Source organism: Pangasianodon hypophthalmus, chromosome 24 (assembly GCF_027358585.1).
Source record: "Pangasianodon hypophthalmus isolate fPanHyp1 chromosome 24, fPanHyp1.pri, whole genome shotgun sequence".
NCBI lineage: Eukaryota > Metazoa > Chordata > Actinopteri > Siluriformes > Pangasiidae > Pangasianodon > Pangasianodon hypophthalmus.
Genome location: NC_069733.1, coordinates 11673987 through 11700821, shown reverse-complemented (window position 1 = coordinate 11700821; position 26835 = coordinate 11673987). Strand labels below are relative to the sequence as shown.

At 37.4% G+C, this 26835-nt stretch overlaps 1 protein-coding gene across 1 annotated transcript in view; it reads right to left on the bottom strand.

Moving 5' to 3' along the window:
- gc (GC vitamin D binding protein) overlaps window positions 1-26835 on the bottom strand; it is a 50224-nt gene that overhangs the window by 16576 nt on the left and 6813 nt on the right. Inside the window, exons 4-5 of the mRNA XM_026931140.3 lie at window positions 24936-25147; window positions 7450-7582 (exon numbers count right to left, since the gene is read on the bottom strand). Coding sequence (XP_026786941.3) covers window positions 7450-7582; window positions 24936-25147 — 345 coding nt within the window. The remainder of the gene's footprint in view (window positions 1-7449; window positions 7583-24935; window positions 25148-26835) is intronic.

Below are 26835 nucleotides of genomic sequence, written 5' to 3'. Positions count from 1 at the left end.
GTTTTGGACCGGTTTTTTGTTTTTGCCAGCCTTTTAATAAAAAGCATTCACTGCAACTGTTGCTGTCTCTGCCACCTGACACACTGCTATTACCATGTTCTGTCTCACGCAGGGTTAATTATTTCTATTTTGAACTACAGATATGAATCACTGTGTGCGCTCTGTGTATATTACCATGTCTGTTGTTGCATAATGCTTGCCTTGCCTTGCATTAACATATGGTAACTTGGATTATACAGGTAGATTTAATTAATGTAAAGCCTAGATGCAGACAGATTATGGGACTGTACGGCTCACCCTAAATATATTTTAAAATCATGTAAACGACCACCAAGACACTGATTCTCATATTTCAGATAACAAGGGCTTCTCTTTGTGGTAAAAGTGTGGGTATGTTTGTCCTGTAGACCTGTATCTACCCATATTCATTCCTTAGAATTAAAATCTGTTTTACTGATAAGTTCAAGTAAGTTCTATTTTAGCGATAAGATTTTTTTTACAATAACTTTTAGCCTAGTTGTGTGGCACCCTGGGAAAACCTTTCATATGAATTCTTACAAACATCCAAAAAGGACAAAAAATAAATAAAATATAAGCTTTTAACCAAAGATTGGGTGTTTCTGTCTTTAACCTACTTTGACAACTCTACTTTAAGAACACATAAAAAATGGCACCAAAACAACATAGAATGTTTTATTTACTCTCTAACCCTCCCTATGCTTTCTGCCTGCAGAGACCATGTTAGATAAATAAAGAACCAATATAACATACATAGCTATAAAAACAGCCTGCGTAAAGAAGAATTTTGAATTGTTAAATTGCTAGCTAAGTGTACTTTTCTAACACAGTCAATGTCATGATTTGATCAAGGTTTTAGATGTGCTATAGTGATACAAAGCTGTGGGATTATTTCCTGTTTTCCCTGATTGTGATGATGATACATGATTTAATAATTTAAGAGCAATTGTGATTTTGCTTACTCCTGATGCATACGCGTCTGTCCTTTGTTCACTCATAATGCACATTTATCTGGTTTTTTTTGGGTTACAATGTTTTTATCCTTGATAATGTTTTTCTCTTATGTTTTTCCCTTATGTTTTCCTCTTATTAGCCTTGGGTATTATCTATATGGTCTTGAGTGTGTCCTTTGCACATACATGTTAGTATAAAACCGGCCGTGTCCACCTTATATTTAGACTATACATTGCCCAGGTTGTCTTTGTGCATGCAATAAACCATCTTTTTTTATTATAAGCTGGCTCTTAGTCTCCTGATTCTTCAATCTTCTTACTTCTGGTTAAACTGCTGTATTTTTGACCATCCAGAAAGATTTACAACAATTCTTGGTGTTGTCGGGAGGATAGTGATGTTCTCCGTCCGTGTGCTGTTACAACCCAGATGACAGCCGACATCATCACACATCTGATCTGATCCAGTGATTCTGTTCCTGCGGTCCTGACAAACATCTGTCATTATGCATGAATGAGTCATCCTATCAAAGAACTTGCTTGATGCTTGATGATGAAACCGGTACAGTTGATGCATACTAGCTAAAATAAGGGAGCTCGACTTGAGAGGAGTTCAGTCAAAGATTCTTAGTACTGGATGACTTGCATTGCCAACGAGTATTCAGGATCCTAAGGGTGTTGGAGAGTCTTCCTCCCCAGCTTGTGAGTTATCCTTGCCTTTTGCTGATAATCTCAATTTTGAGAGGGAGCTAGGGCAAATGTTATAGAAGTTGTGTGTAAAGAACAAGATTAAATTATGTAACGAGCTTAGTATTCCAACACAGACAGAGTGGAGTAGAGAGCAGTGTTTTTCTGCTTTGAATAAATGTGCCAAGTGTAAAGACCTTGAGGCAGCGGTGCAGGTTTTTAGACAGTAGCGTGCTTTCCTAATGCAAGATAGAGATGAGAAAGTTGCTATGCTGGCGCAGGAATGTGCTAATCACAAACGCGCAGCTATCTCCGCTCAAAAAACCTGTGAGCAGCTCCGACACTCCAAAAACTCTTTCTAAGCCAAAATTGAGGTTTGGGAAAAACAGACACTGCCTTTGACTAAAGCAAAGAAGCTATATCCATCTCTTAAAAGCCTTAACAGCCAATCGAAAACACAGTCTCCGGATTTGTCATCCTCTGATGATAATCCAGACAACGCTGGTTTAGATCCAGCAACCACTGTCGCCTGATGGTAACTAAAGAGGCAAATAAAAAAAGGATGAAGAGGCAAAAGTAATAATAAAATATCAGCCAATGAGTCTTGAGCAATAGATCTCATGGCAAAAAAAAAAAATAAATAAAAAAAAATTAAACATCCTAGAGAAATGGGCATGGGGCCATTCCTGACTCAGATAAAAAATTCAGTAAAATTCAGTTGTACAACTTGCATCCTTTGGATGTCACTGCCATATGCTCTCAGATAGTTCTACCTACCAAAGTGGAGAAGTTGAAAGCTTATTATAATAACTGTGAAGATAAGCGGTCCCTCACTTCAGATATAGCGGAACAGAAATGTACTGATGGTCTTCTCGAAATCATTTGTGATTTTGTGAACAGAGTGTTGGCGTAAAATTGTCGATTGTCATTAGGGCAGAAACGAATCTCTGATGGAAGCTAACTTGAGAAAGCTGACTGGGAAATGCACTCCGACTTCTGGAGCCTCTCAACCTGACCCGCTTGGCGGGACTATCTCACCGGAGGCAGTGGGGCAAGTAATTCAGCTGGTACAACGCGCCTCTCACCGCTCAGATGTTTTGCCCCCTCCTCCTGCTACACATTCCTTTTAGGAATACACATTCCTTTATGTGCAGCCAATTATGCATGAGCAAGATAACAGATTGTACAGATTTTAAAATGCTTGAACTTGCCAGAATTGTGGTTAAGATACTCACAAAAGAGAAAAATACTGTGTTTCAGTTCAGGAAAAGAAGTACGTAGCTCCCAGACCTTTTTTGTAGTAGAAATGCCTAAATTTGACCATGTTCCAGGCTGCCACACAAATATTATACTGTTTTACAAGTAAACATTTAAGTGGAGGATGTGAAGAATAAGACCATATTCTGATATGACAATTTCTGTTCTGGATAAAGGCATCTGATACATGTTGTAAGTATAGATGAAATATAATATAATATAATAAATGAAATAAGATGCACAACTGGATGTGACTGGAGCTGGAAAAGGATTAGGAAAAGTGTTCAAGCACATAGTGATCAGAGACCACACTGATATTTTAAAAACGGAATGGGAAAGAAATAAATACAGTCTTCTTTATCTCTATTTAGATAAATAAATATGTCTTCTTTATCTCTATTTAGAAGGCGGAACAACTGCCGAATCAATCAACCTTTTAGTTTCATTATGCAGTTTCTTTTGCTGTTGCTGCTGGCTACTGCTCTGTCAAAGGGTTGTTTTTTTAATTTCACAACCCTTGTATGAGACATGATAAAAATGTCATAATGTAGAGTTGCTAGTATAAAGATAATCAAGGCCACATGAGAAAAAGCCTGATTTTAACACAGTGTTCTTGCCATTTGGCAGTGAATTGAAGTGCCTGCATGAAGGGTTTTGTTCGTGCCCTCTCATCTTCCAGATGTTATATGAAGCAATCCTTTATTATTGGACAATGTGGGTAATGAAGACTTCTGATTATTGATTGTTACTGTTACTTGATGCTGGCTGACCTTGATAAAAGTAGCGGGATGATGCTGATGATGGTGTGGTGAATTGATCCACTTGCCATGATAACAAGAAGCTCTGTTTATAGCTCTTTTTTAAATTGAGAAGTTGTGGTTTATCCTTGAAATATTTGATTTTATTAAAAAGATGTTCCAACAAGGTAACAATAAAATACAGCTGACAGGTAGAAACAACAGTAAAGTATATCATAGTTTATTTAGCTTATTTAAACCAAGATCTACGTATTTTGGAACATGTCTGTTCTTTCATTTAAGTGAGTAGTCGTTGGTGTCCAGTGCTTAAACTTTGGGACAGTAAGACATAAATTAAATGAGTAAAAAACCTCATTTAGTGCAGCGTTTAAAAAGTAATTCTTTTGAACTGAAACTTTTACATTTTGAAGGTCTAAATGAAAATGTAACAAAAGAAAAGTCTGCACTTTTTAATGAATATGTAATTGAGTTAGCTCACTTCTAAGTCACTTTGAGGAAAAGCAAGTGTTAATGTAGAATTTTTTTTTGTCAGATAACGATACAAAAATGTAGATTAGGCTGAGGAAATGCAAAACGTTTCCATTGTTATACTGCTTTCAAGAGCAAATATATTCCTGTCAAACAATCGGATTTCCATTTTCCATTTTCTGTGACAGTGTGAGCAGCAGTTAGTTGAGAACTAGAACTGGCAAAATTGACAAAATTAGGAGGAAATTGGCCAGAAAAAAAGAAAAGAGGCTACAATGGATATAAAAAGTCTACACGTCCCTGTTAAAATGGCAGGTTTTTGTGATGTAAAAAATTTATCTGACATGAAGATAAATCATGTCAGAAAGTTTCCACCCTCAGTGTGAAATTACAATGTATAAAAATTTAATGGAAAACGATCAGAAACATTTTAGAGAAAAATAAGAAAAATAAAATACAGTAGCCTAGTTGCCTAAATGTTCACACTTCTTTCCCATGCAAAGGTTGAAAAAGGAAAAAAAAAATCCCAATTCAGGGCTTTTGTGTAGTTTCTGAGATGTATTTAAACAAAACTATGTCTAAAACTGCTCAGAACAAGCTGCTAGACTGTATGCTGGATGACTGTGTGTTGCTGACTCTCAACTGCCTATTACAGAGTTACTCAAAAAAAAAATTCACTAGATGCTAGTCTATAGCATAGGTCATTTACACCTGTAGCATAAATGTATTTGAGGCTGTGTCATAATTAATGTCATCCTTAATTCATAGCCTGAATCCACCATAACTCTTTTTATGTTTATGTTTATGGGAATACTTTTCCTAATGTGTGCCTAGTGATCATAAGACATAAAATTATTAAACTCAAGGTGTTGAACTTCAAACTCTCTGTAAATAGCAGGAAACCATACTAATTTCCCCAGATGTTGTTTTTGATGCCTGTTACCCATGCTATGTGATATCAGAGTAAACAAAATTAACATAAGCAATGCTTGATTGAATAATATAGCTTCATTCTACAAGAAAAAAACAGAATCTCCTGTGAGAGTGCACAGAAACTTCAGACCAGAGAACATAAATATTCGGTTTGGCTTTTAAATCAATTACTCAAACATTTCCAGCCTAATTATTTACAGATTTAATTGAGGTGAAAAATGTTTATACATATATATAAGTTTAAGTAGATATTAATATCCTCCAGCAATTAATCAGCTGCACATCCCACCTGAGCAGTTGCATGGCCTTTGGCATTTCCTTAATTCTTGCCAATTAGTAAATGTGAAATTTATATGCAAGATCGTTCAAAATTGTATGCCTATTGCTTTATCAGTGTGTTTCATGGATGATTTATGTCATCATACCACTGTGTCCGACACCCGATAAGGACCTGGAAGTGTTTCATTTGACACTTTCATTTCATACTGTACAGTTTCATTTTTTGTTTCATTTTTTCACTTTCATTTCAGACTGTACAGTTACACAGCTGTATAGTAACTACAACTGCTGTACAGGTGCACAGCTGTACAGTAACTACAACTGCTGTACAGTTGCACAGCTGTACAGTAACTACAACTGCTGTACAGTTACACAGCTGTACAGTAACAGTAACTACGGTACAGTTGCACAGCTGTACAGTAACTGCAACTGTTGTACGGTTATACAGCTGTACAGTAACAGTAACTATGGTACAGTTACACAGCTGTACAGTAACTACAACTGTTGTACAGTTACACAGCTGTACAGTAGCAGTAACTACGGTACAGCTGTACAGTAACAGTAACTACGGTACAGCTGTACAGTAACAGTAACTACGGTACAGTTACACAGCTGTACAGTAACTACAACTGTTGTACAGTTACACAGCTGTACAGTAACAGTAACTACAGTACAGTTACACAGCTGTACAGTAACTGCAACTGTTGTACAGTTGCACAGCTGTACAGTAACTACAACTGCTGTACAGGTGCACAGCTGTACAGTAACTACAACTGCTGTACAGTTACACAGCTGTACAGTAACAGTAACTACAGTACAGTTGCACAGATGTACAGTAACTGCAACTGTTGTACAGTTACACAGCTGTACAGTAACAGTAACTACAGTACAGCTGTACAGTAACAGTAACTACGGTACAGTTGCACAGCTGTACAGTAACTACAACTGCTGTACAGTTACACAGCTGTACAGTAACAGTAACTACGGTACAGCTGTACAGTAACAGTAACTATGGTACAGTTACACAGCTGTACAGTAACTACAACTGTTGTACAGTTACACAGCTGTACAGTAACAGTAACTATCGTACAGTTGCACAGCTGTACAGTAACTACAACTGTTGTACAGTTACACAGCTGTACAGTAACAGTAACTACAGTACAGTTACACAGCTGTACAGTAACTACAACTGCTGTACAGTTGCACAGCTGTACAGTAACTGCAACTGTTGTACAGTTGCACAGCTGTACAGTAACTACAACTGCTGTACAGTTGCACAGCTGTACAGTAACTGCAACTGTTGTACAGTTGCACAGCTGTACAGTAACTACAACTGCTGTACAGTTGCACAGCTGTACAGTAACTGCAACTGTTGTACAGTTACACAGCTGTACAGTAACAGTAACTACAGTACAGTTACACAGCTGTACAGTAACTGCAACTGTTGTACAGTTGCACAGCTGTACAGTAACTGCAACTGTTGTACAGTTGCACAGCTGTACAGTAACAGTAACTACGGTACAGTTACACAGCTGTACAGTAACTACAACTGCTGTACAGTTACACAGCTGTACAGTAACAGTAACTACGGTACAGCTGTACAGTAACAGTAACTATCGTACAGTTGCACAGCTGTACAGTAACTGCAACTGTTGTACAGTTACACAGCTGTACAATAACAGTAACTGCTGTACAGCTTTAGGTGTGTTTTAATACAGTACCATCTAAGTCCAACTTCAGGAAGAGAAAAGAAGTCTGGTGGTTGGTTAACTGAGATCATACAATGAATTTAATCAGAATTATGTGAAAAGCTAATATATCTATCTTTAAAAAAAAGTTCATCAACATTGTACTTCAGATTACTCCACAAAAATGCACACAGTAAACCTGCAGGGTTTTTTTGCTCAAAAAAAAAAATCCACAACAAAAATAAGAATTATTATTATAAAATATCAAACTAATTAAAATATAATAAGGTGTATTATAATGACTAAAATAGTGTTGTAAAAAAAGAATTACTGCCTATTTCTTTTTGAGCATTTCCTAGAAACTTATCAGGCAAATAAGAGAAAGAGTGAAATGGTTTACTTTTACAGTACCTCTTTGAAAAAGCAGGGTATTGATGCAGTGGGCTTACAGCAGTTCTCTGCCATCCTCACGTGATTTTGGGTCACATTGAGAACAAAACCTGCTGGGATACTCCTGTGTCTCCGAGAAAACTCGTATACATACCTACCAAGCAAAGACAGAAGGTGAATATTTACTGAAAAACTACAGCAAATGTGTACTGTAGAAGCTTTAAAACGAGAAATCTCACAATTCAATATAAATCGTGTATTTGGTGCAGTAGTGCTGTTTTTTTTTTTTCAGTGACACACAATGACACAGATGATAAGTGTTGCTTTAACACATTATCGTGAGTAGCCCAAGCCTAAAATCTTTGATTAAATAATAAAGAACAAAATTTATTTTTTAATTTAAATTCACCTGAGGACAAACCACAATTTTTGTTATTACCATTAAAAAAATTATTATCTTTATGACCTAAATGCTGTGGGTTATTTTGCTTACGATTGTGATATGATTACGCCTGTCGGTGTAGACACATGCTAATCAGCTAGCTTTTCAAAAAATCTGCCACAGACTGACAGACCAGCAGCTGCTCTACATCGAATGCTGAGTGGAAATGGGTAATTATATGCTTAAAATTATTCACTTTTTTTTTTTTCAGAATTCTGTTGGTGAGCTAATAAAACATTGAATTCTGGTAAGTCAATCCTGCAGTGTTGCTGTAGCAGAAGAAGAGCAAGACAACCGCTAACTTAATTAATATTAACGTTCTATGGAGCATGCTGGAGGGGATGAAACAACCATTAATTTAATGTTATATCTAATAATACAATAGACTTGCACTGTGTTCTGTTTTATAAAAATTAACATTATATTAACATTGCAAAGTATATAATTTGTCAGATATACTGGTTGGGGCATAGGCTATGTCTTTCAGTTAAGTGGCATAGCAAGGATCAGTGTATCATGTAGCTTCAAGCCATTTTATACTCTGCATTCACATAGTCTTAAATATAACCATCGCAATCATACATATTTACAGTTTCGTTAACGTTATTCTAAACCAAACGTGTTTTGACATGATACTTAAAATCACACTACTCCTGTTTCACTGTGACCTTAAAACTTGACGGCCTATTTTGTGTTTAAATCAGTTCATGGCAAGCTTGTATAAAATGTGTCAGACAGACCTGGATGTGTTGCAGGTAAAACTTGTCTTAGAATTGATGTTGTCTTTTATATGTATATTCTATCCTCACTGAGCTATACAAATACATTCGGAAGGCTCTCTTTGTTTATCCTGAGTTTAAAATGTACAACATTATTTTTAATGTTGGCAACTCTAGCAGCAGTTAGCATAACTCAAAAAGCTTAATGCAAAATGCTGCCTTAATTATTTTGTTGACCCAATGCTTTATTTTTAAGTGTATATGTAAACAACGAACATCTGATCAATGTGTGTTTAAGTCATTTGGAACAGGAAACCAGTATTAGTTCCAGGAAGCAGATAGAAAAGAAAAGCTTTGCTGTCTGTGCTACAGCTGTCTGGTCTAAAGGACAAGTCTGGTCTGATGGAGATGATGAAGGTTCAATTTGTCAATTTCACTCTCTGTAGTATAAAAATGCTATTGTGAGCTATTCACGAAAGAGCATTTCGTAACATGGGTTACATATCCTTTTACTATTGTGTGAATTAATCTGTTGGATGTGAGAGACAAGTAATACACATTCAACGAGAATACAGAGCTATGTCCCAAAGTACACACTACACAATAAATAGGATGTCTAAACAGCAATGAATACTTTGATGAATAATTGTCATGTCCTCAGTATTACAGAAGTGTCTAGGAGAAAGAAAACCTTTTATGCACCCCAATGTGACTTTCACATTTACTGAAAGTCAATGAGCAAAACATTAATAAATGTATCATCCATACAAAACATCTGGATTTGATTGGAGGTTTTAAATCAATAGATTAATGAGGAAAATCTCTTGATTAATAAAGAGCTTGTCTTTTAACTCACACACTAACATTAGGCATGTGGAGTGGGTTTCCATACTCTCTGTGTTTCTGAGACAGCTGGCTAATATTAACTAGTTGGCTTATAATATTAATTAATATTAATTAATTAATATTAATTAACTAAAAGACAAGCCGTAGTACCAGGGGAAACAGGGGATGTTCCGCATTAATCCTGCAGCATAATCCTGCTAGAACAGGCCTGCGGTTTGAACTTACTCTCTGCAGTTCTTTGTCTGGCTCTGGTACTGATATTGAGCTAGCTGGCTAACTTTAGCTACATACCATTCTAAAAGATAACAAACTTCATACTTCACACATCTGTTTGCTTTTGATATGTGTATTTTTATTATGTAATCTCTTTTGCCAGTGTGTTCTGTTATCTGATCTGGGTTCCAACCTGTTGTTTAACTAACTGATTAATGCTTGCTTACTACTACAGGATCTATCTTAAGCCATATCAGAAATCTGCTGGATCTCTGACTGTACTTCTTTCAGGATGCAGTATGACATGTGCTTTTTAAATCCCCTGTCAATTCAAGTCCAACATCTCTGACTTTGAATTACTGTGAATTAATATGTTACAATTTCTTTCTTTCTTTCTTCTCTAAACATTGTAGCTTTAGTTTAAAAAAGAGAACCTGGTATTTGGTGGAACTGTTCCAACTGGCTTATGTCACAACCAATATAAAGTGTGCATTGTTCAGTATAAATAGTTCTGTAGAAATGTACTTGTCTTTCTGTGTTACCTTATCCACTTTGTTGGTTTATAAACACAATTGTTCAATGTTTATTTAGTAAGCACATTGGGTTTTGTGGGCAGATGCAAGCATAACTTAATTGTATAATGCCTGTGTATAATGTTAATTTTTTGGGCGTAAGCTGTAGTGTGCTGTAGATCTCTGGCACACACACAAATGAATTAATTTAGCATGAAAATGAGTTACAGGTCAGATAAGATCAAGTTAAAGAATATAAGGGAACCTACACTTTTGGCAGTCTTAGCAAAACCAAAGCACTGTACAGCACAAAAGCAAACATGACTCACACCCACTTAACTAAAGCCTACATAAACACAATGAGGGAGTGTGCAGCTTTTCCTCTTTCAAACATATTACAGTACCAGTGTACATGAAAAGCAAGAACTACTTTGTGGGATTTAACTGTATTATAGATAACTGAGAAAACCCTGCTGCCTCCTCCATAGTTCATTCAGTTTCACTTCCCACTTTATCCAGTGTAAAGTGGACCTGCAGCTAATACCCAGAACACAGGGTGCAAGGCAGAAACACACTGCACAGTGCAATGCAGAAAGTTATGCAGGTACAAGGCAAGAACTTCAGGTAATGTTCACATCAAACATCATAATGGGGGAAAAATGCAACTGCAGCGACTTTGTCCTTCGCCTTGTTGTTAGTGCCAGACAGGGTGTTTTGAGTATTTGAGAAACTGCTGATCACTGGGGATTTTCACACATAACGGTCTCCAGAGTTTACACAGAAATGTGTGAAAAAGAAAAAAAAACATCCAGCAAGCATCATTTCTGCAGTTGGAAATGCCTTGCTGCTCTGACCTCTGAGAGAGGTCAGATAAGAAAGGCCTGACTGAGTAGGAGTTGACAGGAAGGCTATGGTAACTCTTTACATGATGAGCAGAAAAGCGTCTCAGAAAGCATATCAAGGGCTACAACAGCACAAGACCACATTGCATTTCACTCATGTCAAGAACAGAAACTGAAGCTGCAGTGGGCACAGGTTGGACAATTGAAACTGGACAAATGAAGATGGGAAAAACATTACCTGGTCTGATGACTCTCAAATTCTGCTACAATATGCAGATGGTAGGGTCAGAATTTGGCATCAACAACATGAATCCATAGACCCAACCTGCCCTGTATCAACAGTTCAGGCTGCTGGTGGTGGTATAATGGTGTGGGGAAAGTTTTCTTGAAAGGAGCTCTTGCTTAATTATTGATTGATAGTCAGCATGGCAAGCTGAGATTCTCAGCATCATTACCAGGCATAAATAAGTAAGTAAGTGCGTAAGAAAGTAAGTCCATTTGTGGGTCCATTTGTGAACCAAAAAAGCAATTAAACACTCTCTGAACGATGCAGTAGCTTGTTATTTTCCATGCACCCTGCAATGTAGCATTACAATTCACTGAAAAGATGCCCTGCTACTCTGAATAACACATCTGATTGAAATCTTACATGCCATAAGAGAGCCCCAGATGCAATTTTCACCTGTATCTGCTTTTTGAATAACCATCACTTTTGGAGAAAAATAACATGTCTGGTTTTGTATTTAAGAATGGAGAGATTTTTTTTTTTTTCATCAAATCAAAATTAAATAGCAGAATAGCAACAACAACAACAACAACAAAACATGAAAGCTGTATTTTAAAAGTTAACCTCAATCTATCATTTTCACTAAACCTTTATTTAGCCAGTAAAACACCCTTGAAGCATAAAATCGTTTATACTACAGATACCAAAGAATGTAGTTTGAATTTACAGTTCGATGAGTTGTAATGTTATTGCAGTTATTGTATCCTATGTTTACCTGTTAACTGAAGTGCAGTTTGACATGTTCTTTACTGCCCAAATAAAACACTCTAAAATTAGCGATGAAACTTCTTTTGCTTTAACAATGTAAAAAACAACTAGTTGACTGCTATAAACATTGTTATAATAAGATAGAGAGAGATGAAGTGCATAAAAATATATTGTGTGGGAGAATGCGAAAGACCAAAATGTTTCAGCTCTTCAGTTATAATAAAGCATAAAGCCAACAAGTTCTGTTTTAGCTACAGTCTGTCTGTGATTAAAAGTAAAGTCACAAGATCTGAAAACAGTGTTTGAATAAATAGAATCAAACTAATTCAAATACTTCAATTCATTTCAATTCTGGATTACTAATCCATGTACATTCACTCATCTTCAGTAACCAAGAAAATTCTTTTTCGTTTGCTCAGGTGCAGATAGACATTTGAATTAGAGTATATAGACAGTGCAGTCATATAACCAGAACAGAATCACATCACATTACATACACTATATTACCAAAAGTATTCGGTCACCCATCCAAATGATCAGAATCAGGTGTCCTAATCACTTGGCCTGGCCACAGGTGTATAAAATCAAGCACTTAGGCATGCAGACTGTTTTTACAAACATTTGTGAAAGAATGGGCCGCTCTCAGGAGCTCAGTGAATTCCAGCGTGGAACTGTCATAGGATGCCACCCGTGCAACAAATCCAGTCGTGAAATTTCCTCGCTCCTAAATATTCCACAGTCAACTGTCAGCTTTATCATAACAAAATGGAAGAGTTTGGGAACAACAGCAACTCAGCCACGAAGTGGTAGGCCACGTAAACTGACGGAGAGGGTTCAGCGGATGCTGAAGCGCATAGTGCAAAGAGGTCGTCGACTTTCTTCACAGTCAATTGCTACAGAGCTCCAAACTTCATGTGACCTTCAGATTAGCCCAAGTACAGTACGCAGAGAGCTTCATGGAATGGGTTTCCATGGCCGAGCAGCTGCATCCAAGCCACACATCACCAAGTGCAATGCAAAGCGTCAGATGCAGTGGTGTAAAGCACGCCGCCACTGGACTCTAGAGCAGTGGAGACGTGTTCTCTGGAGTGATGAATCACGCTTTTCCATCTGGCAATCTGGTGGACGAGTCTGGGTTTGGAGGTTGCCAGGAGAACGGTACATTTCGGACTGCATTGTGCCGAGTGTGAAATTTGGTGGAGGAGGAATTATGGTGTGGGGTTGTTTTTCAGGAGTTGGGCTTGGCCCCTTAGTTCCAGTGAAAGGAACTTTGAATGCTTCAGGATACCAAAACATTTTGGACAATTCCATGCTCCCAACCTTGTGGGAACAGTTTGGAGCGGGCCCCTTCCTCTTCCAACATGACTGTGCACCAGTGCACAAAGGAAGGTCCATAAAGACATGGATGACAGAGTCTGGTGTGGATGAACTTGACTGGCCTGCACAGAGTCCTGACCTGAACCCGATAGAACACCTTTGGGATGAATTAGAGCGGAGACTGAGAGCCAGGCCTTCTCAACCAACATCAGTGTGTGACCTCACCAATGCGCTTTTGGAAGAATGGTCAAAAATTCCTATAAACACATTCCTCAACCTTGTGGACAGCCTTCCCAGAAGAGTTGAAGCTGTAATAGCTGCAAAAGGTGGACCGACATCATATTGAACCCTATGGGTTAGGAATGGGATGGCACTTAAGTTCATATGTGAGTCAAGGCAGGTGACCGAATACTTTTGGTAATATAGTGTATAAGACAGAGATCATAATAAATATGGAGTTAGTAACAGCAGTATTCCAGTACAGTGTCTGGAACTGAATTCATAGGGTATGATTTACTACAATACAGGGAGCTACATTACATGTGTGAAACTGCATACATGTTTAGCAGGTGTGTTGTGGGCGATTTACAAAGAATAATTGTAAATAATGTTGTGTGCAAAATGTGTGTGCGTGGGGGAGGTGGGATAGAGGCATTGGTACATATATTGTTTTTTTTTTTTTTAAATTAAGTAATTAAACCATAACAAGTAGAGACCATGCAGCATTCATTAATTCCATTTCCATTAAAAGGCTTTAAATGTTTCTTTTTTTTGTTTGTTTTCTCTGACATGAATACAATTAAATTAACAAGAGGACCCATAATGCAGTGAGTGGTGTCTCTGTGTAATTGCATGGCGATTCATTGCTAAATGCTGGCACTTACTGACTCAGGAAACATCCTTGCATATATTACTGTCAAATGTAAAGCATCTGTGATATTTTACAATATGTTAGAATTATACTGATCTATTTTAAAGTAAAAATTCAATAAATATGATAGTTACTGCACATGACACAGAATATTGGTTACAGTGTAAACCCATATGAGGATGGGTTCTCTGTTGAGCCTGGTTCCTCTCAAGGTTTCTTCCTATCACCATCTCAGGGAGTTTTTCCTTGCCACCGTCGCCCTGCTTGCTCATCAGAGACGGCACACACACACACTTCACTTTACTTTTGTTTGTGTAAAGCTGCTTTGAGACAATGACCTTTGTAAAAAGCGCTATACAAATAAAAATGAATTGAATTGAATTGAATATATATATGAGAGGTTTTACATCCAAATATTGCTTAAAATTGCATAAAATGATAGATACACCGTATCCTGGAGCTCAGGAGGTGATGGTACACTTTGAACATTTCTGTGGTGGGTGTGTGGGTGTCTGGAAATTGTTCTAAAAGGGACATTCATTTAGAATGAAATAAATGTTATTCGGCCGAAATTAACGGCCAAGTGAACTGGTGGCTTTGAAATAGGGTAGCAAATACATCCCAGCATTCCTTTCTCAAGAAACCTTGGAGTTTTAACTCTTGATTTACCAGCATTGCTTTTCAAAAAGTCTTCTTGTTTTTAATTTAAGGCAAACAATTTTCTTCTCTGCCCTCAAGTGTCCATGTAAGATCCAAATAATCAAAAAAAGTCTTAGTTGGACTCTCCTTAGGATGCTTCCTGCAACATTTCAGCAACTCATTTGAGTTATTTTTCAGAAACTCGCTCACAGCCAACACTCAGAATCAGTGAAAAACACAGAAAATCAGTGGTTTTTTTTTTTGCTTTTAGAAGTAATATTCTGCGAAATGTAATGCTAGGAAATATAAGATGAAATGTCTGGGTCTCCTCTGAGTCACACTGCACATCCATCTCAAACTGATATGTTTTTTCCACAATTATTTCTATATCATCTATTCTCAAGTGATACTGTTTACTCCTGCGGAAAATAACACTAAATATAGACTGGATGGAAGTTCTTTGTTCATAAGTGCTTTGTTTATTTAAAAAAATTAAGCTCTGACTTAAGTGTGTCTCCTTTGAGACACCTTCAATAAGATTGAATACTATAGGGTAATATTTGGTTGAGGTGTAAATTTGATCTCCAAAGCAATGCAGGAAGCAGGTGGAAAGTGGAAAATGGAAATAGAAAGCAACTCATCTGTGGTTCTGCACTGAACATTTTATTTAATACGAATAATTAATGGAAAAGCTAAATATTAGAATGAGCAATTTTTTAGATTAAATTACCGAATACATTTAACCTCTAATATACAATAGAATACAATAGGAAAGAAACCACTCAAGTCGTGCAGTCTCCAAAGTATATGAGACTATAAATAAATGTGTTTCTATTTTTATTTTTGGAGTCTACTACTTTAACTAGTAACAAGCTTAACTTTTCAGAATCGAATGCTAGTATTACAATTCAGCTTCATGTGGATGTTGAAAAAAATTTACATGTATTGCATGTAGCATTGCATGATAAAACAGGTGGCAAGACAGAGACACGACATATGAAGGCAGTGGAAAAAAATCTCAATGGATAATAATAATAATAATAATAATAATAATAATAATTAATCACTTTCGTCCTTGTCATTCCATTTTCCTTTTTACATAGAGAATGGCCAGTCAAACTTGAACTGCAATGATAGAGTCAACAAAAAAAATAAAAGCTATTAAATTGGTGAAAAGCTTAATGTCTGTTGTGATTCTAATATGATGAATTTAAGAATTTCGTCACTGCTCTAGCACTCCATAATTATAAATATAAAAGTATTTACCTTCCAGTTCCCACTATGATCTACCAGCTTCTGAACAGGGAATCAGAGGTGTGCACATGCATCACACCATGCAGGTAAAGCTGTCTTTTGTTTCATCAGGTAAGGGTTGGGTGTCAACTCATGCATTTTTGGTTTTAAATAGAGATGAATACTGTCATACACTAGCATCCCATTCAGGGTGTATTCCCACCTCACGCACATTGCTTCCAGAAGAGACTCCGGATCCACTGTGACTTTAAGCTTTTTGTTTTTATTTTGGTTAAGAATGAGAAACTAAATGAGTGCGTTAGGGCAAATTTTTAATTTTGATATGTGCCTTTCTTTAGCATTTTCTTTTGTGTTCTGTTGCAGAAGCATGAGTGTGATTTATAACTATTGTAAATGCAGTAAATAATATCTGGTACGAGGGCTTTAGGACTCAAGTCTGGTCTTGGACCCAAGTCCAGTCTCAAGTTTTCTGTATTGACTCGGACTTGTCTTGGAGTTATTGGCATTTGTTCTTGGATTTGTCTTGGTCTTGTGTGCTGGTCTCACTAAATATGATCTTGATTTCAAACAAAAAAAAAAGTTTGTGCTGTCTTTTTTTGCATAAACAAAGTTTCTGTCTTCTAGGAAACATCACTGGTACACTGCATGAAAAAAGCCTTTTGAAATAAAAACTAGGCCTTGAAAAAGATCTTGACTTTCATTTGGACGTGATCTTAACTGGTCCTGGTCTTGGACTTGACAGTGGTGGTATTGACTATAGCCCTATTTAGTGGTTCTTTCTACTTTGCTTGCACACTGCACATAGGGTCTTGGTTACCTGTGCTTGTGGGTTTAGCCCCTTTGTATGATTCAACAACCGAGCCATGAAGTGTTTTTTTCTGCACAGACACTTATTTACATGTTCAATCTTAGCAAGCCATCATTCTCTTTCATTAAGCTAGGTCCAAGTTATCTGAATCTGTTAGGAGGACAAAAGGGGCAATTGTGTAAGAAAGTTTGTCTTCAGTCCAACAGAGAGAGACAAGAGGGCTGAGTGTGCTGTGTCTTTGTCTCCTATAAAATAAAGTTTTCACACTTCTGATGAATCATATTAAACAAGTTTACAAATGACACAAGAGTGGTTGGCATTATCACCACTCATCATGATTATGATGAGTCAGCATACTGAGAAGAGGTGAAGCATCATGGGGACTGGTGTAGAAGCAACAATCTGCCTCTTAAAATGGACAAAATAAAAGATCCCCAATAAGCATTAATGGCACACAGGTGTGCACTAGAGGTGTGACACATTGCCACTATCTGTATCTGTATTCAGATATAAAGGGAGTGTGCCTTAACCCTAAGGTTTTATTTAATTAAATATAAACCCTATCACTAAAACAAAATTGCAGCATACTGTATTGTGAAAATAGCCATGAGCATAATCATCTTAGTGGAGGGCTTTCTATCCCATCTACTAAGAACACTTGCCATGAACACCGCATCAGCAAACCCACCATGTCATCTCCCAGTCCTAGCTCTCTGTCTGGTGCATCTGGACCACTACTGCCAGACTTTCTTTCCTGAAGCAGTCGGCTCAACATCCCTTACCAAATAGCCCCGGCTGACCTGTCGAATCACCAGGCATAACCAGTCCTGCAGCTAACATACATTTCATGTTACTATACATTTTCTGTGTTAGGTCAATTAGAGTATCTACTTTATTTCCATAAAAAGTAATAGCTAAGAGACAGATTTATTTCAGCTTTATTATTATATCATATTTTCATATTTTTTGTGGCATTGCTTAACTTGAACAAGCCTTGAACAAGTTTCTCACAATACTTTGGTGGAACTTTTCCTGACTCCTCCTGACAGAACTGGTGTATCTCAGGTTTGTGGGCTAGGACATGCTTTTTTAGTTCCACAAATTTTCTAGGAGATTCAGGTCAGGGCTATGTGATGGCGACTCCAATACTTTCACTTTGTTGTGTTTAAGTCATTTTATTCCTTTGGAAGTATGTCAAGGATCATTATTCTCCTGGAAGACCCAGTTGCGAACCAAGTGTTAACTTTCCGGTTGATGTCTTAAGATGGCTCTAGACATCTAGCTTCTGTATTTCTAGATAATCCTCCTTCTTCATAATGTCATCTATTTTTTGAAGTGCACAAGTCCCTTTTCCAGCAAAACACCCCCACAACACGATGCTGCCACCTCCATGCTTCGTAGTTCAGATGGTGTTCTTTGAATTAAATCCTCACCCATTTCGCTCCATACATAGTGTGTGATCATTACGTCTCAACAGTTCATTTTTTGTTGCCAAAAAGGCTAGGTCTTCATCCTGATGATCACCTACAAACTTCAGCTGGGTTTTTTATGCTGGTCTTGGAGTACACATGTTAACTTCGGTCTTGTGCAAGTCTTGGAGGCACAAGGAACTTTCAGGCACAAATAAAATTTCAGGTACAAATTAACTGCTTGGAAGTCCCGTGTGTGGTCCCAAGATTTTTATATGAAGTAACTCTCTAGAGAAATAAAATTAAATAAAGTATTTAGATAAATATTTGATGAAACTCAGAATAATTGAAAAAAACTCAGTTTGAATTGTCCTTTTGCAGCAATTACAAAATTGAGATGTCTCAGATGTATCTCTATGAGCTTTGCACATTTTGATTTTCGGCTTCCATTCTTCAATGAAAATTAGCTGGAGAATGTTGGTGGACAGCAATTTTCAGGTTATGACACAGATTTTCAGTTAGATTTAAGTCTGGGCTTTGACTACGCCATTGCAAAACACAAACCTTCTTTTTTTCCCATGTAATTCCAAGAAATTCCTTTGTAGTTTGTGCAATGTGCTTTGGCTCATTGTGCTGTTAGAACATATATTTTCCCCTAAATGCAAATGTCTGGCTGACTGGAACCGGTTCTCCTCAACAAACTGGCTCCATCCATGTTGCCAATGGCAACAAGCTTTACAGTTCCTCCTGATGAAAAACAACCCTAGAGGATGATACTACCACCAGTGTGTTTATCTGGGTGTTGGGCTGTATTTGATTGCCAAACATTATGCTTTGGCTTTAGCCCAAATGGCTCAACTTTAGTCTCATATGACCACAAAACCTTTTTCCAAAAGATTTTCTAATCTTTTTAAGATTTACTAACATGGCCATTCTCTGAAGTAGCTTCCTTCTGGTCACTCTCAGATAGAGGTAGGATCTGTAAAGAGCTGATGATATTGTTGAGGTCAGCACAAGTTCTCCTATTTTAGTCGAGTGAGCTCTGTAATCCTTTCAGTGTTGTAGCTGGACTCATGGACACTTCTCTAACAATTGCCCTTCTTGCCCAAGCACACAGTTTGGCCTGATCTTGGTAGTATTTGGGTTGTTCCATTTTTTTCCACTTTGTTATAATGAATTTCACATTGCTCTTAAGAAAGTTCAAAGCTTTGTCAATGTTTTAATAACCTTCTCCATCTTTTTTTCTTTCTAACAACTCCATCTAATCTTCACAGCCAGTTCCTTGGTCAGCAGGACTGATATGATCTGCCATTTTAGCTGTAAGAACTCCCAAAGTCAGAGATACTTATTATGGACCCAGGTGGATTTAAAATGTAAAGGTCTACCATGTTTAACCTATTTAATGTGAGCACTTGAAATATAAATAAGTGAAGTGGCAGGTCAACTGGCAGGAAAGGAAGCTGTGCCGGGTGGCTATATGGAGTGGCAGGTCAATTGGCAGGATTAGAAGATGTGCCGGTGACTGAATGAGGTAGCAGGGCAGTTGGTAGAAGTAGAAGCTGTGCTAGGTGCCCAGGTAAGGTGGAAGGTCAATTGCCAGGACTAGAAGTTGTGCTGTGTGGTAGCTGTGCCAGGAAGCTAGATGGAGAGGCAGACCAATTGGCAGGAATGGAAGCTAGGTTGAGAGGCAAGTCTATTGGCAAGACTGGAAGCTGTGTTGGGTGGCCAAGTGAGCTGGCTAGCCAGCTGGCATCAAATGACTAAATGAATGTATTATAGAGCCATGTAGTATAGCCACAATAATGCTTTTGTTTTAAATAAATAAATAAATAATGCTCAATGCTTCTCTAGCAATTACCACTGCAGCAGGTCAATTAAAAAAACAAATAGCTAGCTACTTAACAAATAACCACTGCGAAAATGGCTATTTAGAATTCGGTTGTAAACATAGTCATTAACTTCAGTTAGTTACCATCCTCAGTCACCAACATTCCTGAACTCCTGGGTTTAATGGCAGGTCAAGTAGTAAGCAGCACTCTTCACAAGACCTGACCTCAGAGGTGGATAGTTTTCACTGGCATAACGGGTGCAAAAAAGACTATTTTACACAAATGGTACAATTCAGGTATAAATATGCTTAGGCAATGGCTTTTATTTTATCATGACATAGTTTCATTAGAATGAACCACTGCTGTGATTAATAAGGCCAAGTCAGCTACAGTAAGGACACAGAAAGGGATTGTATTGATTCTGAAGGATTTTGTATTTTATTTTTTTCCATTTGGTGTGATGTCTTTTTGTGATAGCTGTTACTGCAATCTGTATTACTGTAAAAACATGTTACTTTATTTTTGTATTTGCACACATTTTATTACTTTTGGTAAAAAGCAGTTGATTTGGTTAATCTAATGTGTCTAACATGCAAAATATGATAACGGGTTGTTTTTTTGTCTTTCTATTTTATGATTTGAAATGGAAAATGAATGCTCCCCATATAGATCACAGTCTATTTCTGATTACCTTGCAATTTTAGCTAGTGCTTCAGCATAACCCTCCTTTGAGTTACATAGACAATCCTTTAATGTAAATAATCAAACACTGAACTTCGAAAACACTACAATGAAATAAGCCATTTCTTCTTCTCGGAGCCCATTTCCTCCTGCCAAGTGCAGAGACGTCCATGTTTGATGGAGGTGCATTGTGGAAATTGGAGTTTGCTGCTGATTCTGGCATTGACATGACACCCTCTTAAAATCAGAATGAGCTTTACTGGTCAGGTTAGATATACTTCCATGGACAGACACCTCATATGGTTAAATTAAATTTTAAAAAAAGTACAATGTAACACATAAGTAGAAACCTAGTTGTCAGTAGTATTTAAATGAGTGGATATGAGTGTTTGGTCTTGACTGTTCTCTTTTTAGAGCTGCTGATTTAATAGACATTAAGGGAGGGCAGGTCACAGCAAATATTTCCTGCAGTCTAATTCATGATTGAAATATGCAAGGCCCTTGATCTAGAAATACATTTCTGATGTTGGAGTTACAATTATGGTCATAATGAATTTGCAAAATAATCCTGTGATGGCACATAAGCTTAATAATAATAGTTATTAGGGGTGCTTTTCTGATGTCCATAATCTACCTATGCAGTTTTGCTCCAGACTGTTAAAATGGTATCAGGCAGAGCTGTTTATATCACTCTGAAAGCTATCATCTATAAGTTTTTGGGGACCTTGGATGTTCAGTTATTGGAGATAGAAAGCATACAGCAGCATGAAGCTCATGAGCCTTGAATGCACTTTCCCATGTAGCCTCAGTCACCATTTCCTGTCTGTTACAAATTCAATAATACACAGACAGAGAAAGCACACTAGATAGCAGCTGTGAGATGACAAATGAATAAAAAATAAATGAACAAATAAAATCCTGAAAGATTTCAGGATTCAAAACATGACCAGTCCAAATGCTGGTCCAAAGATGCCTACAATTTTTCACATTCTCAGTCATGTTGGCTTTGTGGTAAACTACTGGGGTTCTTCCAAAGGTCTTTCTGGAAGAAACCCACATGGACACAAGGAAAAATGCAAAATTCCACATAGACAGTAACCTGAGCCAAGGATCAAACTGGGGTCCCTGGAGCCACATGCTGGTGCTACTGACAACAAGAAGGTGTCCTATGACTTTTGGAAACTGCTGACATAGGATTTCATTTCCAACAGGGCATCATCAGGCACATGTGTAACTGATAAAGAACAGTTATGGTTACAGTTAAGGAGCAAACAGCACAACGAATAAGTGCATATGCATCACTCTCCACGTGCTATGTGAATAGCTATTTTCTAAAAGCACTCTTGTCAACAACTATGAAGTGATTTCAAGGGCTAGTCAAGGACGTTCTCCTCATCCCTACCAAAGTATGAGCCACACAGTGTGCTTGTCGCACAAACTGATTCATGGATAATACAATCGCTTATGTCCTGCATGTTAACTTATTGACACAAGCCAACACCACTGTTTTAACCAATTTTTACACATTGTTTTAACCTAATTTATGTTTGTATTTTTCTATTTTGAAGTTACTACTTTGGTTAATGCCTTACAGTTAAGTTTAAATTACTGCTGTGTCTAAGATGCTATGCAGCCACCACTGATGGTATTAAAGGACTTGGGCCTTGATGTCTGTGTCTTGGTACAAACATTAACGTGATGTGATGATGTGTTACCATGATGTGATAGATTCTGTCCAGTAACAGATGGTGTTATATTACTAGTGGATAAGTGGACCCATATACTGTATACTGTATATTTATTTTAGTCTCAGGCAACAACTTCAGCTCTACACTAGGTATTTTTCTGTGGAGGCAAAGTGTGTGCAATACCCAGTTGTCTCTGCCTCCAAATATTGAACCCCTATATTATATTATAATATTACTATATACTGAGCTACAAAGGATTATGAAAAAAATTGGACTGCAAGCAGGGGAACAACCCAGTTAGTAGGAATAGTAGACCTGGTAACACTGTAACACTGTACACTGTAACACTGTAACTAACTTTTCCTCATTTTGTAGCATTACAACCTGGAACTGAAATGGACTTAATTGCAATTAGATCAGTGAATGGAGTGCATTTAATATGTTACATGCTCTCAATTTAAATACGCCTATTCCTGGAAGTCCCCAGATTTTGTTAGAGAATAAACCTAAACAAACAGCATCATGAAGACCAAGGAGCCATCAAAGAAATCTGGGAAAGGAGCTGGAGAGATTCACAGCTCATAGTCTATACATTACAAAGCTGGGTTTTATGGAAGAGTCATGAGGCATATGAAATCCCATTTGGTCTTTACCAAAAGACTTGTTGGAAACTCGGAATAAAAGCAGAATAATTTTTTCTTTTCTGATGAGACCAAAACTGACCACTTTGACTTTGCCATAAAGCACTATGTTTGGTGGAAATCCAAACATGGGAAAAAATAAGCACCCTTCCTACTTCCACAATCACTAAGAGAGTAATTAGCAGCCAGGTTTTACTAATGAAATGCACAAGATTAATTAATGATCAAGAAGTGTGATTACCTCTATAAAAGCAAAACTTTAGAATTATAAGGAAAGAAGAATTATAAGGAATAAAGAATTATAAGGCCATCTCCAAACAATTTGAAATTCACCATCCTACAGTGAGAAAGATTGTTTACAAATGGAGAGCCTTCAAGACAGTTGGTTGCCAGCAAATTCAGTCCAAGGTCAGATTGTTTAATGCTCAGAGATATAAAGAAAAAACCCAAAAGCTATAAGATGTGACCTACAGGCCTCAGTAAGCACATTAAATGTTTATGTTCATGATAGAACAAGCAGATTTAGAATGAACAAGTATGGATTTCATGGATGGGTGGCTATGAAAAAAGCCTTCTTTCTAGAAAGAATATGACAACAAGACTTGTAAAACTGCATCTGAACAAACCAAGAAGAATATCCTTTGGACTGATGAAACCAAGGTGGAGATGTTTGGTCATCATCCACAGCACCATGTTTGGGAAAAAACAAACAAAGAGTATTGCCACAAACACCCCATACCACCTGTCATGCATGGGGGTGGAGGGGTGATGATTTTGGCTTGGTTTTCAGCCACAGGGCCTGGGAAACTTGTAGTCATTGAGACAACAATGAAGTCCAGAATATACCAGAATATTCTTGAGACAAATGTGTGGCTATCTGTCCAGCAGCTTAAGCTGGCTAAAATTGGGTCATGTAACAGGACAATGATCCCAGGGTGTTGGAATGGCCAAGTCCAAGTCCAGACCTCAACCCCTTTGCTGTGGTGGTATCTTAAGAGAGCTGTGCATCAACAAATGCCCTCAAACATCAATGAACTGAAGCAATGTTATAAAAATGGGTGGGCCAAAATTCCTCCAAAACTCCTACAGAAAATATTTACTGCAAGTTATTGTGGCTAAATGTGGTTCTACATGTTACTGAATTATAGGATGTACTTATTTTTTCCCACTTGGTTTCTGAATGTTTGCTTTTTGGGAAAAAAAAATGACTACATATTGAAATCTGTTGTGTTGTGTGTTGTCACCTGAAGTTATTTGTTTGTTTATAGAAGTTTATAGAAGGACTACACAATTGTTACTGAGGCCCTGGTAAATAAAAACATAGAATTGAAGGAGGCTGTACTTTCTTTTTTCCATGACTGCATGGTGGTGGTAGCATCATGCTGAAGGTTACCCTTGGCCTCTTGGTTGCTTTTCTGACTAATGTCCTAAAATCCATTTCAATCCCAGGTTGCAACACAAAAAAACATGGAAAAGTTTAAGGGGGTGAATATTTATGCAAGCTTCTGGAGTTTGTAGCAGCAGTGCACAAATAAACTGCATCAGCAGATATTATAACTTGCTCAATTATATTAGCCTTGTCACTTATTTAAGTTTACTCACTATTATGCCAATTTGTAGTTAGCCTGTTGTTAGCAATCAGAAAGGATCTGATCGTGAGAAATTCTCTCTGAAGGGAGAAGAGTTTCTATTAAGTTTGGTCTATCTTTAGAGAAAATAAATGGCCTACTAATTTTGTAACTCAGACATTTATGCTGGAAGTAAACTCTTATGCTAAAATGCATGAGCTTCCCACATCCTACCTCAGAGCATAGCTGCTGCGGTCCTTAGTATACTGAGTGCAGATCTCCTCAGGTGTGGGTTCCAGCAGGGAGGGGAGTTCATCTGCTGAATAACGCAGCATGGCTAAACACAGTTTCCTTCCATCACCTTGGGCAGTACAGCACTGCTCAATGCCTGGGTGCTTGGGGAATGGTGAGTCCTTCCTACAAGACTTGTCTGTGATCTCTGTGGCCTTAAAGAGATGGACATATTTAACATTAGTGTCCTCTAACTTTGGATTATGAGCATTATAACATGCAAATATCTGTGCTTGTTAAATGTCAACCACAAAAATATAAAACAAAAATGCAAAGCAAAAATGACTAAATTTCTAGTTTACAGAAGACAAAAATGTATGTTATCTCATGTATGTTACAGGAAAGTGAGCAACTGCGAGCAGTAACTATTGAGGTGATAAATTATGCATTATGGCTAAGTTATTCTTATCTGTCCATTTGCCCACACTTTAATATGTTTGATTGCTTAATAAAAAGCCATCATGACTCACACTCATTTGCTACTTCATTTTGTGAGTTCTTAATGTATTAAAAATTCTAAGGCTGCTTTCCAGCTAGATGATTTTTTTTTTCTCAACCTCCAGAGCACAACTGATATGTAATCCTATGAGTAGCAGCTGCGCAGCAAAGTGCTTCCCAAAGTCGCAAAAACTATTTAACTCTTGTTGCTTGACGACAGCATGGAGGACAGAATGCCAGTAAAAAAAAAGTTAAATTTAGAAAATATAAGGAGATTTATGACATCAGAAATTGTTTAATATAGTACCAGTTTTAATTGTGGTTGCACACAAAACAGCTCCTGTTCTCTTGATTTTCTGCCTCCAAAGCCACAGCGAGGCAAATGATCCCCTCATCACCAGAGTTAAACCTAGGGTTATCATTATTTAATGCTTATTACTGATAATAAAAAAATCCATTAGTTTTTACCTTAGAGCTATCATACAGGCTTATTTGGGCATTCTGCAACTGTAGTGGGAATTGATTCACAAACTTTGCACAATAAACAAATATACTTTGGCACCAGTATCTAAAGTCATCATTGTTTCCACATTTCCAAGTGAAAACATTTCTCTGTTTTGGGCAGAGGCTAGACACTATATACACTTGCATAGCTCCTCACTGCTAACAGAAATTCAATGTGGCACATTTTTGCCAAATGGGAAACTCTACTGAAATGAACAATTTTATTACAGTTATTACTAAAGGTATTGCGACAAAATTTCACGACAGCCATTGCAGTTTTCACTTTTGATAGTAACTATTTAGTGTAACATCTCCCTCCATTAACAATCTTTCTCTCAATCAATTGATCACAAATTAACTGCTTAGTATGTTCTCCTCTTTGAAGTAGAAGATTGACATCAGTCCTATCACATATGCAACTACAGTCTCACATTGTTGCTACATCCTCTGACAAAACTTCGCATGCTCCATAACAAGATTAGTCTTTGGTAAAATGTATGTGTGACAAGCCACTCTAGTGCTCTAGCAGTGTCTGTAACTTGTTTTCCCTCTGGCGACTTTAAAAAAATACTGTTCTTCCATTCTTCAGGGCTTTGCTTAACCCTGTAGCTAACATGAAAGTGTTGAACTGTGCATCTCACATCTTCCAAGGCAGAGCAGGATCCCCCAGTGACAGCAAAAAAAAAAAAGTTTGAATGAGAGCAGTGTTAGATAGAGGGGTGGTAAAAAATAATGAAGCATGAAACTGTATGTAAACTTTTACTGAACTGTAATGCATGGTGAGAGGAAGCTGGATACAAGTGTATAAACTCTGTGTGAGTTTTATTAGGGTAATCCCTATACAAAGTTGAAAACAGGCAATGGTGTAAAACAGGAACAACGAACACAGAAAGTTAAGTCT